This window comes from Labeo rohita, chromosome 15 (genome assembly GCF_022985175.1).
Source record: "Labeo rohita strain BAU-BD-2019 chromosome 15, IGBB_LRoh.1.0, whole genome shotgun sequence".
Lineage (NCBI taxonomy): Eukaryota > Metazoa > Chordata > Actinopteri > Cypriniformes > Cyprinidae > Labeo > Labeo rohita.
In genome coordinates, this window is record NC_066883.1 from 35,157,527 (window position 1) to 35,175,729 (window position 18,203).

At 34.1% G+C, this 18,203-nt stretch overlaps 1 protein-coding gene across 2 annotated transcripts in view; it reads left to right on the forward strand.

Annotated features, from left to right (window-relative positions):
* The window catches only part of slc8a2b (solute carrier family 8 member 2b), a 113,187-nt gene that overhangs the window by 76,066 nt on the left and 18,918 nt on the right, over positions 1-18,203 (forward strand). For both annotated transcript variants that reach the window (XM_051128943.1, XM_051128944.1), the window contains exons 2-6: positions 613-1,074; positions 9,285-9,422; positions 14,334-14,561; positions 15,565-15,900; positions 17,426-17,881. In XM_051128943.1, coding sequence (XP_050984900.1) covers positions 706-1,074; positions 9,285-9,422; positions 14,334-14,561; positions 15,565-15,900; positions 17,426-17,881 — 1,527 coding nt within the window. In that variant the 5' untranslated portion in view covers positions 613-705. The remainder of the gene's footprint in view (positions 1-612; positions 1,075-9,284; positions 9,423-14,333; positions 14,562-15,564; positions 15,901-17,425; positions 17,882-18,203) is intronic.

The following is an 18,203-nucleotide window of genomic DNA, read 5'->3' on the forward strand; positions in this document are numbered from 1 at the left end:
CATAGAAAAATCCGAGACAAACTTGATGTTTGCAATGAAATATGCCTGAGTACATCATTTCTAGTCTCTAAAGCTCTGAAAGAGCAACATCTGAGCATTAAAGTTTCCTCTGGTTTGTGTGACTGCATGTAAGTACAGAAAGGTTTTTGAGTATTTGAGCTAATAAAAGCCTCACGCACACAGATGTCCCTCTCTGAGACCTGCCGCGGACATAATCCTCCATCCTGGCAGCATTTCTACACTTATTTCATTGTTATTTGACTCAGAGGCTCGATGTCCTGTTGCTAAGCTCTTCAAACAAAAAGAAAACACCACCCCGTCAGTCATCATCAGCAATAGGTTGTTGTCCTTGTAACCATGTTTCACCTCAAGAAAGCAATCTTTTGCATTGCCTACGCAGTGTTTTATTCTACCAAGGTTTCTGCATCACACATATTTTTTTATAATCACCTACTTGATTTACTCTGCTATAAAAGCGAGCTGTACAAAAGCTGCAGCCTGGAGATATTTATGTTGGATTGTGAGCGCTGTGTGAGATTTGTTATTCTGATGATGACATTCACAGATGCATTTTCATAGTTTTTTCTCTTTTCTTCACTCTTTTCTCTCCAGGTCCCCTGGTGGGCTGGTTCCTCTCTGTCTTGCATCACCTCCTCTATTTCTTCTCCTCCTCTGAACTCCCAAAGCCCTTTGAGGAGCAAGGCCATGGCACCGTTTTCCTCTCCCATCCTCCTCCTGTCTCTCGTCCTCGTCCTTTCCCTGCCTCCATCCTGTTCTCCTGAATCCCAGCGGGAAGAACCGTCTCTCCAGCCCTCCGAAGCTCCAGAAGCTCCATCAGAGCTCTACAGTAACCTGACGGATGAGGGCGACGGCGCCGCTCTGAAAAAAACTTGCACCGACCTGGTCGAATGCAAACCTGGAATCATCCTGCCCGTGTGGAAGCCCATCAATCCCAGTCTGGGAGAGCAGATCATCCGGGCTATTGTGTATTTTGTGTCTCTCATGTACATGTTTCTGGGAGTGTCCATCATCGCTGATCGATTCATGGCATCTATAGAGGTCATCACGTCACAGGTGAGACTTATCTTGCAATATTCAGTCAAAGAATCAGACAAAAAGTTCACTTTGTATCATATTTACTCATAAAAGGAGCTTATTAGTGGAATTATTAAAGCGTTCAAAGTTGATATGATTCTTGAGGGTCTTAATGAAAAGTTTATAATATACTTTGGTTAAAAATTCTCAATGGTTGTGTAAAATAACCCCCTTTTTTCCTTGTCAAAATGAGCTCTGCAAAAATCATCCCATTCTGAGGGATTGTTCCTTTAAATGCAAATGAGCTCTGCTCACCCCGCCCCTCTCTTCTCTCTGTGGAGTGACGAGCCTGTTTACTTTAGCCACATTTAAGCTAAAGTAAAAGATTCCAGATTTTCAAATAGTTGTATCTCAGCCAAATATTGTCCTATCATAACAAACTGTACATGAATGGAAAGTTTAAGTTTTTAACCGCCTTTTTAAGGAAAGTTTTTAAAAATTGACCCTTATGACTGGTTTTGTGGTCCAGGGTCACCAATGTACTTCTCAAAATAATAATAATATTTTTAATAATAATAATAATAATAATAATCAATGTTTTAATTTATACAGTTCTGTTGTGCAGCATTGTATTTGACAAAAAAAGCAATGTCATGTTTGTAAATAAATGTTTAAGATTAATTACATTTATTTTTGGTTGATTCAATTTGTTGTTTCAATAATTTCTTTAGACACATTTTTTTATGACAAATTTGTATTAAATCATAAAACACAGAATCCCAAATAAATATAATGAAAACACTGAATTTAGAGCAAATTAAAATCTAATTTACTCCACGGGGTTTAAACAAACAAGTTCATTCTTAAGCTCTATGACATTTCGAAAGCATTTCTTTCCTCATTAATGGTACATGAAAACTGTGAAAAATATTGTAATTATATTTTTGTCCATATCGCCCAGCCCTGCCTAAAAGATATGCGTTAGTACCTAAAGTGTACATTTTAGTACCTTGTAAAAGGATACCACCCCATCGTAACAGCTTTTACACCTTTCATCTGAGAGTGGAGTTCTCGTCTACAAGCGTGGTGGGTTTATGAGGCAGAAAATTAAGATTTATGGTTCATTTTCCAAGGTAAACAGGTTCTTATGTCCCACTTTAGGAGTTGCGTGTAGTGTTTCTGTTAATTGACCAGCAGTAAATCATTTGACATAATCTTGGATGTTTTACTGTCAGGTTCATTAACTAAACAATGTTGTTGAACAATTTATGCATAACTGTTTAATTTCTCATTTGTTAAAGAAATAGTTCATGTCTTTTGTATTATTTACTCATTCTCATGTCATTACAAACCCAGATGCTGTTGTTTTTTCAGAAAATGAGCTTTTTTATAGCAATTTGATGCAAAACAAAGAATATTAACCAGCTGAAAATGACCATATCTGTCAAGAAAGGACAAAAACATTGTACAAGTATCATAAAAATAGTCTGCTTTTAAGTATCATGGTGGTTGCTCATGGGTTTGAATCTTTGGAAATGCATGATCTGATAAAATGCACACATCGAATGTTGTGTACAGTTGATTTGGATAGAAGTGTCTGCCAAATACAGAAAGGTAAATGTAAAAACTTCATTATGCATGTTCAAACTGGTGCATTTGTTCATAATGTTTGTGAAAACTACACAATTATGCTGAATAATATCCTCATGCAAAGCAATTATATGACTTCAGAAGACTTTGGGAATATTTTGGGAGCTTGAAAGCCCCTCTGGACTGTTTTTGCATGACAAAATGCTGAATGAAGATTCGTAAGTTTTGCACACACAAAGAGTGAGTAAACAATGACAGGATTTTCAGTTTTGGCTGAACTCTTTCTGGAAAAGCGTAACCTTCACCAGAGCTCAGTTTAGCTAGTAATTGCTGTTATTAAAATGAAAACAATCGTGACTATTTCTACAGCCTCTGAATGTTTAATGGGATGCAAATGCTCACGGTGTGCTTGATGTTTTTTCTTTCTTTCTGCTAAAACGACTGACTCGTCAACACTTGTCAAGGGTAGATCGCCTACTCTTATCACCTCCGCTGACTCATGCGCCATAAACCTGTCAAAAGAGGGAAATTAGCCAAAACGCTTTTACAAAGGAGCCTAGTTTTCCTTTACTTTTTTTGTTTTGTCAGTAAGTTTAAGTTTCTCAGCCCGAAAGTAAATCACAAAATCAAAAACTCTTTAGTTAGCTTTATATTACACAGCTGCTGAACTTGAAGAGTATCCAGATGTTGGAAACACATTGATTTTCACATCTACAAAATACTTTTATAAACAAATCTGGAATATAGTAAAACAAAATGAGAAATGCTGCACCATGACAGCATATTATTTCAAAATGAATGCATAAAAAACATTTTCCTTATTTGAAATTAAAAAACAAAAAACAAAAAAACATTAACTGAAATAAAATAAAATATAAAAAAACCCTTAAACTTCTTTTGCTCATTTTCAAGGCAGCATTTCCCATTTTTTCATTTCATTTAATCCAATAAGGAAAACGTTCTCTATGGTTTTAGTTTTAATTTACAATATTTTAATGCATGCATATTATTTTAAAATGCATGCCTTTTAAAAAATGCATGCAATAAAAACATAGTGAATGAAAACTAAAATCATAAAAAAAATAATTTTCCTTACTTAAAATTAAAGGAAAAAAAAAACATTGACTGAAATAAAATAAAATATGAAAAAAAAAAAACTTATTTTGCTTATTTTCAAGGCAGCATTTTCAATTTTTTCATTTCATTTAATTTCAATTTATCCAATATGAAAAATGTTTTTCATGGTTTTAGTTTTAATTCACTATTTTTTTTTATTGCATGTGTATTATTTAAAAAAAAATGCATGCATTAAAACATAGAAAATTAAAGCTAAATACATTAAAAACACACACACACACACACATTTTTCTTATTTGAATTTTAAAACAAAACATTAACTGAAATAAAGGCAGCATTTCCCATTTTTCATTTAACTTTAAATACTTAAATAACTAAACTAAATTAAAAATTAATACAAGTACAGTATTTAAAAAATAATAATAATAAAAAATCAACTTGTTTTCTTTCAGTTAGCTTTTTTTTCAATTTAGGCCTCACTGATCTAAGCTTATGCACTTCAAATTTTGAGTGAACAAATTATCCAAAACTATTTTTTTCATTCAAAAACTGAGGTGCATGAGCTCAGATCAATGGTGCCTATGACCAATCGCTTCCAAAATAAAATACAAAACCTGTGCTAAATGAAAGATATCAAGTTGACAAGAAAATTGAACCCAAGATATGGTAATAAAAGCATAATGAGAGATACAAGCAATATTTGACCGGGAACACCAAATGAGGTAAAGGATTTTCAGCACAGCAGGGTTGACTAACATAGATCTTTTGTGAGGAGCCAGTGGCTCTCTTTCTCTCTGCGGTGAGTAAATCGGCCTTTTGCAAAATCAAAGCCAACAGCTTTGAGTCTACCTCATTAATCAAAGCGTCCCCTAGAAACAAGCCCCATACACCCTTGTCAAAACATGAGGACGCGTCTGCAGTGTCGTGGCAAATGCGAATGTGAAAATGGCACCAGAGACGACCAAAAATAGTCGGTATATGTTAGCGAAGGAAGGACACAAAGAAGTGTTGTGGAGGGTGTGTATGGCCTGTCAACGGCTGCGTTCGCACCGCGAGGCCTCAAGTACACAGCTAATATTTGGAAACATCTTTGAAGCTGTTTATTGTGTTTAGATATGCACATTTTAAGTATGCCAAAAAGTACAGTCACAAGTGTTTTTGCTGTCTGTATGCATGAAACTAGAACAGAACTGGTGCATATTAGCACTGACGAAGCACACTGTGCAATTCTGAGTCATAAAGAAAATAAAAGAATCCAGCATCAGTCCTTTCTTGCCTTGAGCCGTCTCATCCATCCGTGCGCAGAGCGCTTCACATGCATCACTGTGAGCAGAAGTCATTGTTTCTAATATGAGAGTTGCAAATTATTAAAGGAAAGCATTTCCAGCTTTGGATCAGAGGCTGCGCCACACACACTTTAGAGCCTCCAGGCTGAAAAAAACTAGACTTGAACTCTTTCGTCTCAAAAGAAACAGCTGAACCATGACACTTTGTCTGAATCTAGGTGCAATGAAAGTCTTAACAATAAAAACACAATGCCAGAATTACAAGCCCTGACAGCAAACCGACGCTTCAGGAGCGTTATTGAGTTGTGGAGAGTGAGTGTGCTGGTTGTCTGTGCCTCAGGGTTTTGATACAGTTTGGCATCTCTTTACTAGACTGGGAAACAAAAAGGACTTCGCCATAGTCCAATAGAAAAAAATTGCAGCTGTCAGCCATAAAATGACTGCTTTTCAATTAGTCAGAAATCTGAAGTAGCCATTAGCAGTCAATCAAATGAACGAATGCGTCATTCCATGTCAAATCAACCAAATTTAAGAAACTTCCCAGCTAGAATTTTTAGTGAAGAAAGACAAACATAAATAGAAGCCAAATTTGAAGCCAAATTATAGAGTGAAAAATGACTCGGGAAAGATTGCAGTATCATTATTTTATTTTGACACAGAGATTGGTTGGCCCGTAAAATATATTGACTTTAGCCATCTTTGTTGCTTTATATGCTAATGGTGACAGTTTAAAAATGGGGAAAATTGCTTTTTCTAATGACTATAACTCAGGAAGTATTAATGATACCTCAATATCTGTTTAGATAGTTCTTATTGTTAACGAACATCTCTTTTGGTATCTTCGTTGTAAAGGCTCTATATGGTTTAGTTACAGAGATACAGGGATCTCAGTGCAGCTTCAGGTGTAAATTGTACACATTTTCAGTGGTCAAAAACCAAATGTGGGTCGCTTTTGCAGTTGATACTTTTTTTTTTTTAAAGGAATGTCTGAAGAGTTCCAAAAATATTATTTTTTCAAAGTATGCAAGCCTGTAATTCAAGAAATATTAAAGATATCTTAATATGATTTTACGTTCTGGTTTTTAACAAGCTTTTCTATTGAAATCTACATTTTAAGGCCCTAAATGGTTAATTCCCAGAGTTTTTGGGATCTCAATATGGCTCTATGAGTACGATGTAAAATTGTGCACATTTTCAGGGGTCAAAAACCAAATATGGATCACTTTGCATGCAGCTGATTTATTTATTTTTTATTTTTTTCCTAAAAAGTAATTCCAAATAATGTTGAATGAAATGTATCTTGTTTACCTCTAGGTGCCAAAAATGCTATTTTTCCAAAGTTTATGTGCCTGTAACTCAAAAAGTATTAAAAATATCACAGTGTCCTTTTAGATTGTATTTATTAACAAACTTTTCTTTTAGTGTGTTTAGTTTTAAGGCCCTCTGTTGTTCGATTCCAGAGATATGAATATCTAAATGCCACTCTATTTGCAGATATTTTAATTTTATGCATTTTCAGTGGTAAAAAAACAATTGTGTGTCTCTTTGCTTAGAGCTGATACTTATAGTATTTAAAGAAGATTGTCTGAAGAACAAATAATGTTGAAACTAGAACTGCATCTCCTTTTCCACTCTCAAAAGAATTGCATAGAACAAACCCGAGTCTGAGTGCCAAAATAAGTTTGGAAGTCTGTAACTCAAGAAATATTAAAAAATATTATAATATGATTTTACATTCTGGCTCTTAACAAACTTTTCTATTGGAATCTAAATTTTTAAGGCCGTAAATGGTTCATTCCCAGAGTTATTGGGATCTTAATGTGGCTCCATGGGTGAAATGTAAAATTGTGCACATTTTTAGTGGTCAGAAACCAAATATGGATCACTTTGCATGCAGCTGATTTATTTATTATTTATTTATTTATTCTAAAACGTAATGTCAAATAATGTTGAAACTAAATGTATCTTGTTTGTGCCAGAGATGCTCTTTTTTCCAAAGTTTACGTGCCTGTAACTCAAGAAGTATTAAAAATATCTCAGTATCCTTTTATATTCTAATTATTAACAAACTTTTCTTTTAGTGTGTTTAGTTTCAAGGCCCTGTGTTGTTCAGTTCCAGAGATATGGAGATCTAAATGCCGTTTGATGTGCAAATTGTTAAATTTTATGCATTTTCAATGGTAGAAAAACCATATGTTGGTCACTTTGCATAGAGCTGATACTTACAGTATTTAAAGACTGTCTAAAGAGCAAATAATGAAAAAAAAGAAAAACAAGAGGAATGTCTGAAAAGTAAATAATTTTAAAACTAGAAATGTGTCTTCTTTCCCTCTGTCAAAACAGTTGCATAGAACCCTGTCTGAGTTCCAAAAATAATAATATTTGGATCTTAATACGATTTTACATTCTGGTTCTTAACAAACTTTTCTTTTGGAATCTACCTTTTTAAGGCCCTAAATGGTTCATTCTCAGAGCTTTTGGGATCTCAATGTGGCTCCATGGGTGAAATGTAAAATTGTGCACATTTTCAGTGGTCAGAAACCAAATATGGACAAAAAGGTCCCACAAATGATTTTAGATTCTAATTATTAACAAACTTTTCTTTTAGTGTGTTTAGTTTTAAGGGCCTGTGTTGTTCAGTTCCAGAGATATGGAGATCTAAATGCCACTCAATGTGCAAATGGTTGAATTTTATGCATTTTCAGTGGTAGAAAATGTATGTACAAATACTGTTGTATGGTTTCCCTTTATCAAAACAAAAAGATGCCAAAAATGCTCTTTTTTCCAAAGTTCGCATGCCTGTAACTCAAGAAGTATTAAAAATAGCACACTTTTCTTTTAGTGTGTTTTTTAAGGCCCTATGTTGTTCAGTTCCAGAGATATGGAGATCTAAATGCCGCTCTATGTGCAAATTGTTGAACTGTATGCATTTTCAGTGGTCTAAGAACTAAACTGTAGCTGTTTGCCCTAAAATGACTGTTTTACAATTAGTCAGAAGTCTGAAATAGCCATTAGCTATTAATGTCATTAACATTCTGTCAAGTCAACCAAATTTCAGAAAGTTCCCCAACTAAAATTTTTGATTTTGTTAATGTTTTATTGAAGAATGACAAACATAATTAGTGACGAAAACCAAAATATTAAATGTCAAAGATGTATAATTACTGAGTAATCCAGTATTTTGTAGAAGGATGTCAGAATGATAATTTTCACCCATTTGAAGCCAAATTATAAGGTGAAAAATGACTTGAGAAAGATTGCAGCATGGTTATTTTATTTTTACACAGAAATTGGTTTGTCAGTTAGTAAAATATATTGACTTTAGCCGTATTTGTTGCTTTATGTGCCAGTGGTGACAGTTTAAAAATGGGGAAAAAAAGCTTTTTTATCTATAACTCAGGAAGTATTAATGATATCTCTGTTTAGATGTTAACAAATATTTCTTTCATTTTAAAGGCTCTATATGGTTCAGTTCCGGAGATGCAAGATCTCAGGTGTAAATTGTACACATTTTTAGTGGTCAAAAACTAAATGTGGTTTGCTTTGCATACATGTGATGCTTTTTTTCCTTTTAAAGAATGTTGAAACATGTTGAGAAAATGTTCTTTCCCACTCCCAAAACAATTGCATAGAACCCTAGAAAAGTTCCCAAAATATTAGTTTTGCAAAGTCTGCAAGCCTGTAACTCAAGAAATATTAAAGATATCTTAATATGATATTATGTTCTGCTTCTTAACAAACTTTTCTATTGGAGTCTAAATTTTTTAAACCCTAAATAGTTCATTCCCAGAGTTATTGGGATAATGTCAAATAATGTTGAAACTAAATATATCTCGTTTCACTCTATGTACACTAGGTGCCAAAGATGCTCTTTTTCCAAAGTTTGCGTGCATATAACTCGAGATATATGCAAACTTTTCTTATAGTATGTTGATTTTTAGGGCCCTTAAAAATAAACAATGTTCAATTCAGAGATATAGAGATCTAAATGCGGCTCTGTGTGCAAATTGTTGAATTTTATGCAGTAAAAACAAATGTGACTTTGCATAGAGCTGATGCTTATTACTTTTAAAGAAGACTGTCTGAAGAAAAAATAATGCTGAAACTAGAAATGTCCCTTTATATATTCACATAAAAGCAGTATATGTCTGTATATATTTAAAATTCATGAATGTTTCCATTTTCTGCTTCCAAACATTCAAATACGGCAATTCTGCTAAAAAACCTGTCAGGCTTTTACCTAGCAATAGGGACTAGCAGACTGTATCCTTAACATGTTCCCCTCTGATCCGTCAGGAGAAAGAAGTGACCATCACTATGCCAAACGGAGAAACATCAGTGGCCACTGTGAGAATCTGGAACGAAACCGTGTCCAATTTGACTCTAATGGCGCTTGGATCTTCCGCCCCTGAAATCCTCCTGTCTGTCATTGAGGTGGGTGAGACTTTAAAATGACAAAATGTGCTAGCCGGGAAATCTTTTGTATCAATTAACCACATAACCACTAATTACATTCACAGCAGATGGATAAACCCTCATTAGCGTAGCCTGAGGTTTTACTATTTCATTAGCAGCGTTACCACTCATAATTTAAATGGTGCTTTGTCTGATCATTCCGTTTGTATTGAAGCATAATCCATACATAATTCATATACTCATGTAATTAAAATATACATTTTGTGGCTTTTAGCTTTGCCTTTTAGCTATGAGAATGTTTTGCATTTTAAAATGTAGTCTTTCTGTTTTTCTGTGATTCATCTTGCTCGCAGGTACACATTTTGTTTTTCTAATGCAAGAAACTTTTTAAAAATTAGAAAGTCCTAATGCCGTCTGCTTCTGACTTCTTAAATCCATAAAAAACATTAAACATTAACTGAAATGTAATGTTTAAATTTAAATTAACTGAAATAAAAAAACACAAAAAATCACTCAAACATTAAAATTAAAATAATAATATATATATATATATATATATATATATATATATATTTTTTTTTTTTTTTTTTTAATATAAAAAAATAAAAATTCAATCTATTTCAGTATATTCACAAAATACTGTAATACACAGTAATATACACAGTATTAACTGTAATGCACAGTAAAAAATATTTTTTAGTGTAATAAACAAAATGATTAGTTTTAGGAAAACTAAAAGCATAAAAAAATGTTACTTAAAAAGAAAATACAAATTAACTGAAAAAAATAAAATAAAATATTTCAAAAACATTAACATTAACTGAAATTAAAACCAAAACAACCAAACCGAAAACTAAAAAAATTACAAAAACACACAAAAAATAACTAAAACTTTAAAATTAAAATAATATATATATTTTAATAGTAATATAATATATATATATAAAATATAAAAAAAGATATAAATATAAAATCTATTTCAGTATATTCACAAAAGACTGCAATACACAGCATTAAAAAAATTCTTACTTAAAATACAAATTAGCTGGGAAAAAAAAAATAATAATATAAAACATTAACTGAAATTAAAATCAAAATAACCAAACCAAAAAATAAAAAATGACAAAAACACAGAATAAAATACCTAAAACTTTAAAATTAAATATATATATATATATATATATATATATAGAATATAAAAAATAAAATCTATTTCAATGTATTCACAAAATACTGTAATACACAGTAATATACACAGTATTAACAGTAATATACAGTTAAAAACAGTAGTAGTAAACAAAACGATTATTGGAGTGTTTTACATGAAAAGACTATTTCAGTTCTTCTACTTTTAAAAGTTTAATTCTGTGTGTTACTTGCTGTTTTAGGGTTATAGTTACAGTTAAGTAAAACTAAAAACATGAAAAATTTTGTTACTTGAAATAAAATGAAAATTAACTGAAAAATATAATAAAATATAAGACACTTGTTTTATTTCAACTGGTTTCCAAACCTTTTTACCTGACTTGATAGCTAAAACTGAAACTGAATTTCAAAAAATGAATAACGTATATAGACATTTAAAAAAAAAAAAAAAAAAAAACTGAAATGAATAAAAATGACAAAAATAAAAATTGAAAATATAAAAATAAAAACGAATTCGATATATTAAAAATAAATGTATAAATAGTTTCTATGTAATTGTAAAATGTACTCATTTCTGAGTGAAAACCAGACCAGTTAATCTGGTTTTCTCATCTGAACCCTGACCTGGTTTTCTGCTTGTAGTGGGGTTTTCAGACTTTTTGTTGTGTTTTTTCACCAGGGCACTTAATGTTATTGTATAAACAGGACAACAAATTGTATTTGTCAAACCATTTTGATGGGTTAAACATCATCGTGGCCCTTCAAGATGGAGATAGTTAGCAAGATCCATGCTGTGTAAGCTGTGGCCTACAGACCGCAGCTCCGCTAATAAGGGTCCAGATCATGTTTATTAATGAGACAGAACTCACCCGGTTCGTCCCTCGCCGTCCCCCGCATGAAACCGACATGTCAGCCCTCTCAGATCTGTGGGAGTCTGCCTGCGGGAGACACGCACCGCTGTGTCGGCCATCATTTAGCACGTCTAGCTCAGCTTTATTGCCTCACATTTGTCTCTCCGCGTTGTTTGTCACTCTGCATCACGAGATCTAATGTGTTAGGACATCCGTCAGGCCACCGCGCTTCACTCAAAGGTTTCACGCACACAGCGGGTTTTATTGTTGTAAGGCTATCGCATCCAAACAACGTAATCGCAGTGCATCGTTCATCTGGAGATATTGCGGTCTTCGGTGAAGGAGTCACAGTCAGGCAAAATATTCAGTGGATTTTTGCCGTCAGAAGTGTGAAATCCCATCGCAAGCTCAGCTGGAAGGCAGGCGCGGGTGAATTATCTGTTTGTCACAGACCGATCCCAAAGGCTCGCCGCTCTGGGCTGGTGTTGATATAGAGAATGATAGATCAGTGATAGAGCCACATGTGTTGATAACCAACACCTGCATGCTTTTTATTTCATTCTTACCCAAGGACATTCACTTCGTTTTCAAGGATGTTCACTGAATGTGACATATCTTGCATTCAATGCATTGAATGCTATTGAATGTGAACAACACCCACTGATCTGATGTTGAATGGAAAGTGACCCAATCCGTCTGTTGTTTAATTGTTCTGACTGTTATTTTATTCAGTTCCAGCTTTTAAACACTGATGTGTTTGCATAGACTGAATACTGTGCTCTGTTCAACTTGGAAAGCATGAATTTACAATGAAATTAGACTTCCAACATTCAAAACTCAACATTTGCTGAGATTTAGGTGTATGATGTGACACTAACATGATGGCACAAAATTAACCTTAACTTTTAGGGAAATAAAATGCTGTCAACCTACACTATTAGATACTAGTAGGAATAATAACTTAATAAATGAATAATAAATTGCAACATAAAACAATGCATTATCTTGACTGTTTATAATTGTACACATAATTGTACACTTTTAAAACATTGCATAGTATTGTTTTTCTTTCACAATTTGCTTGTTTTATTTACTTATTCATCTTCAGTGTTGATATTTTTAACTAAACCTATTCAAAAATTGTTTTCAAAATCTGAAAAGCTGAAAGAAAATACAAATATTAGATGAAAAAAAACTTTAGTTTAGAAATTTACCTAGTTTAGATAATTAGAAATTGTGCATTTACAGCTGAATTTAACCTGAAGTACTAAAAGTACTTAAATACTTATTTGAATTTAAAAATGTTATAACATTTTTCAATAAAAAATATTAAAAACTAACTTAAATTTGAAAAACTTGATGAAAACTTAATGAAAATTAGAAATTGTGCATTTGCAACTGAATTTTACCTGAAGTACTACAATTTCTTAAACTTGAAATAAAAAATACTTAGATTTGAATTAAAATTTTATTACAATTTTTATTTAAAAAAAAATATTAAAACTAACTTATTACACTGTAAAAACAATTTGAGTCAACTTAAAACAATTTGTTACCCGGCTGCCGGTTCAGTAAACTCAATAAAGTTTAATCAACTTGAAATGTTAAGTTGTACTAAGTGACAACTTAGATATTTGAGTTGATTCAACTTAAAATTTTAAGGCAGTTTGGTAGCAAGCCCAGCTGTTAAGTTTAACAAACCAAATTTTTTGTTTAGTCAACTCAAATATCTAGTTGTTACTTAGTACAACTTAACATTTCAAGTTGACTGAACTTAAAATTTTAAGGCAACAGGGTAACAAATAATTTTAAGTTCACTCAACAAATCGTTTTGTTTGTTTGTTTGTTTGTTTTTTACATTGTAGGTGAAAAACTAAATGTTGCAAAGAAATGTTGCATTTACAACAAAGCTGAACTTACTCAAACTTGAATTTAAAAATTGTATTTCTCAAACTTCAATTTTAAAAATAAGAAATGTAAAAACGTATTTAAAATTATTTTGTTTTTCTTAAAAACTTAAATGAGAATTACAAATGTTGCATTTGCAACAAAGTAAAATAAGTGTAACGTGAAGTACTAAAATTACTTGAATCTTGAATTTAAAAAATTAAAGCTAAATCGAAATATTTAAACAAATTAAACTAATATGTGAGTACATAACAGAATTACTAAAACTAAAGTAAAGGCAAAAACTGAAAATATGAAAAAAAAAAAAAAAGATAATTTGAAATATTCACAAATAATATCATAGAATATATAATACTAAATTAACACCAGTTTTAATAATTTGAAAGCTTTTATGTTTGGAGTTCAAGCAATAAATGCTTTTTTATGTTAATTTTATTTTATTTTAAACAATCTCTATATATTAAACACTTCACAGCAATTGTGAACCTGGACCACAAAACCAGTCATAAGGGTAAATTTTTTTAAATTAAGATTTATACATCATCTGGAAGCTGATGTATATGCTTTCCATTGATGTAAGGTTTGTTAGGATAGGACAATATTTAGAATCTAGAATCTGTGGGTGCAAAAAAATTTAAATATTGAGAAAATCACTTTTAAATTTGTCCAAATAAAGTTCTTAGCAATGCATATTACTAAGCAAAAATTAAGTTTTGATATATTTACGGTAGGAAATTAACAAAATATCTTCATGGAGCATGATCTTTACTTAATATCCTATTGATTTTTGACATAAAGGAAAAAGTGGTCATTTTGACCCATACAATACAATTTTTGGCTATTGCTACCCCACCTGTGCTACTTAAGACTGGTTTTGTGGTCCAGGGTCATAATTATCAGTAGTTTCTATTTTGTTATGTCATACTGAGTAGCCCCGCCCACAGTATAATCTTGGTTTCCAAATTCCATATTAAGCATCAGATATGTTGTGACTGGCTGATTTTGCCATGTGTGTTTATTTCAGGTGTGTGGTCATGGGTTTGAGTCCGGTGAGCTCGGTCCGGGCACCATCGTGGGCAGCGCTGCCTTTAATATGTTTGTGATCATTGGAATTTGCGTGTGGGTGATTCCTGACGGAGAGGTGAGGAAGATCAAACATCTGAGAGTCTTCTTCATCACCGCCTTCTGGAGTATCTTCGCTTACATCTGGCTCTACCTGATCCTGTCAGTCATCTCACCTGGAGTCGTCGAGGTGCGTGCGTGTGTGTGTGTGCCAATGTATTTCTGTATGTAAGTGAATCTCACAAACACCTGTTAAGATTAGGTCTAGGACATATATCAAGTTTTTATTCAGTTTTTATGATGTACACATCAGTTTAGTCATATGCAAAGTAACATACAGTACATGCATAATTCTGCATATAATAATAATAAGTTGTGTATACATATAAATTTTAATAAGTGTATATGAAGAGTTTATTTGCAAAAACGGGGAAAAAAAAAAAAAATATATATATATATATATATATATATATATATATATATATATATATACATGTGTGTTGAAAATGAAACCCTTTTTTTGTATTGTGACAATATCTTCATGCCAGTTAAGATAATCCCAAGTCTCATTAGTGAATGGCTAAAAATCTTTTTCTCATTACTGAAATGTGAAAAATAATGATAAACAGTAATGAGAATCTAATGAGGATCACCATTGAGAATATTGAGAATTGCCAAAAAAAAATGACTGGGCATGTTATGTTTATGAGAGTTTGGCACAGAAATGTACATAAATGAAAAATAGTGGCAAAAATATATGAACCCGCCTAAAAACATGTTTGTTTGTTTTTCCTAAATGGAAAATGTATACTTTTTATAAACTTGTAATGTGATCTAAGCATGTTGTTGGGAAATTTGCTCATATTTACAAGTACAATATGTGTGTGACAAACAATTTGTACTTTGCCAAGCCACATAAAACGATTATAAATGTTGTTATCTACTGGTACTTTAGAAAACAAGACCATATTGAGTCATTTGTAAGCATTTGTAAGGGTGAAGTGAGCTGGTACCAAGCTGTTTGTCTCTATCTGTTAAAGTTTAATGTAGCAAGTGTTTTTTGCTTGGGTTGTGTGTGTTTTTTTTTGTTTGTTTGTTTTTTTTTTTTTTTGGCCTGCTGTGGTCTTTTCTTTCCAAAGCGCTAATCTGTTTACTTTGTGTTTGCTGTATTGCTGTGTATGTGTGTGTTGTAGGTATGGGAAGCTCTGGTCACTCTCTGCTATTTCCCTGTTTGTGTGATTCTGGCCTGGATCGCTGATCGTCGCCTCCTTTTCTACAAGTACATGGCCAAGCGCTACCGGGCCGACAAAAGGACAGGAGTTGTTGTGGAGACCGAGGGGGACATGACCCCCAAAGGTATGGAGATGATGATGGATGGCAAGTTTCCACTGAGAGCCGAAGGGATGGGCACACAGGAACATTACCAGGATGGAACTGGCACAACAGGCACCATGGCAACTCTACCCAACTCCAACAGCACGACCGTTTACATGGAAGGTGCCAAGGACTTAGACGAGAGCCGTAAGGAGGTGAGAAAAGACAAACACAGTCATTTAAACAGTAACATTTATATGTCAGTACTCACACACAGTCATAAATAAAAGGAAGTTCACCTTGGTCCACATGTTTCTCCTCCTGACAAACTGAGACACTGTACTAAAAAGTATGGAGCCCCTAAAGAAATATGGTTATGGGAGGAAAAATGTAATTTCAATGCATTCTCATTCTCTCGTAAAGTTTTTGCACTCACCCAAGAAACTTCACCTATGTTGGCACCAATAGCCTCGTGGTTAGTCCACAGACTGTAAAAAAGATGGGCAATGCATCTCCGCTTCATTCCACTATAGAAAAGTGAAGCCAAAACATCTCAGTATGGCCGCTGTCATCTTGGGAAAATGACGGCATTTGGAGCCAGGGTCTGCGCAGTAGAGATTCGTTTGGAGCCATAGTCTGCACAGTAGTGTTGTGAGGTGGAGCCGCAGTATCAAAGTACCACCCAAACTCCCGCAGACGCAATCGCAAGCTCACAATCATGACACCACACCCTGTTTTTATACCATTAAATAACTACCTAGAAGCAAACTCATTAAAAAAACGAACACTTGAGCGTAAATCAGCATGATAAGAACTACCTCAAATGATGGAAGTGTAATGAAGTGTAATTTCATTATTTAGTTTGGCTCACGTCCAATTAGATTACATGGAGAGGACAGGGTTTATGACCTATACTGCAGTGTGCCACCTGGGGCCATTGAAACACTTTGGCTTCACTTTTCAGGACTTGTGCGGCACGCTTGGCACCGACACACAGTGCAACTACACTCACGGCAACCCAGGTTCGAATCCCGTCTTGTGGTACTTTTTCGCTCCCGCTCCCCTTTCTCTCCACCCAGTGCTTTCCTTTTTACTCTATACTGTCCTGTCCAAATAAAGGCATAAAAAATATAAAAAATAAACTAAAAAATTGGGAGGAAAAATTATATTTCAATGCTTACACATTCACTTGCAAAATTGTTCCTTTCTGAGTAATGCAGTTTCTTTGAGTAACGCTATACTTTTCTGAAACAATGCGAAAAGTTTTCAGATCATATGCAAATTTCTCTGAGTAATGCAATACTTTTGCCAGAGAATGCAATACATGAAAAAACGCAAAAGCATTGAAATGTAACTCCAGGAAATAGCAAAAATATCCATAAAAGAAGTCCATACAGCTAAAGTGCTATATTCCAAGTCTTCTTGAGTAAAATGATGGCTTAATGTGAGGAACAGGCCAAAATTTAAGTTGTTTAGGCAAAAATATTTCCTCTTACTGTAGCTCGCAAATCTAATTTGCAATTGTCGATGAATCATGATGTGTGAGAACCAATGCCGTTTGGTGTCACTGACATCAATTCTGGCATATTGGGTCTTACAGAATAAAGTTTGAATATCCGCAAGCTTTCAAATTTGAAAGCTACTTCGATTTTCTGGTTTGGCACAACACAAGGGTGAGTAAATGCTGACAGAACTTTCAATGCACAGCACTTTCCTTGACCTTTGAATGTTTCTTGGCAGGTGATCCGTATCCTGAAGGACCTGAAGCAGAAATATCCGGATAAAGAGTTGGATCAGCTGGTAGAGTTGGCCAACTACTACGCCCTCCTCCATCAGCAAAAGAGCCGTGCCTTTTATCGTGTCCAAGCCACGCGCATGATGATTGGGGCTGGTAATGTGCTGAAAAAACATGCAGCCGATCACGCTCGCCGTGCTGTTGTGGTGGGCGGCGATGAGGCTTCAGAGGAAGACGACTTGGCTGTCTGCAGCCACATCTCCTTCGAGAGTGCGCACAGCCAGTGCATGGAGAACTGCGGCACCATCACAATACCAGTGGTGTGTCGAGGAGGTCTGGGCGAGAGCACTTTCTATGTTGACTACTGTACGGAAGATGGCACAGCCAATGCTGGATCAGATTATGAGTACTGCGAAGGCACGCTAGTGTTCAAGCCAGGAGAAACCAGGAAAGACATTAAGGTGAGGAGTGAAAGGAAAATCTGTCTGAAATCTTGTCTACCAGTTGAAACCCTTCTACTTTGTCCAAACGGATCATTAATGGTCAGTTGGTCCAAGCTTGTCTAGATGGTTATTTAGCTGGATTGCCTGCTAGTGATTGTCCAGTGCTGCTCCAACAAGCTCCAACGCACTTGCCTGGATGTTTCTAGTGAGTCTGAAGACCTTGATTACTTTGGTTCAGATGTGGTGAATTAGGGTTGGAGTTAAACTCTGCAGGTCAGTGGCCCTACAGGAACAGATTTGGACACCCATGGTTTGACATGGTTTACACCTTGTCCAAACT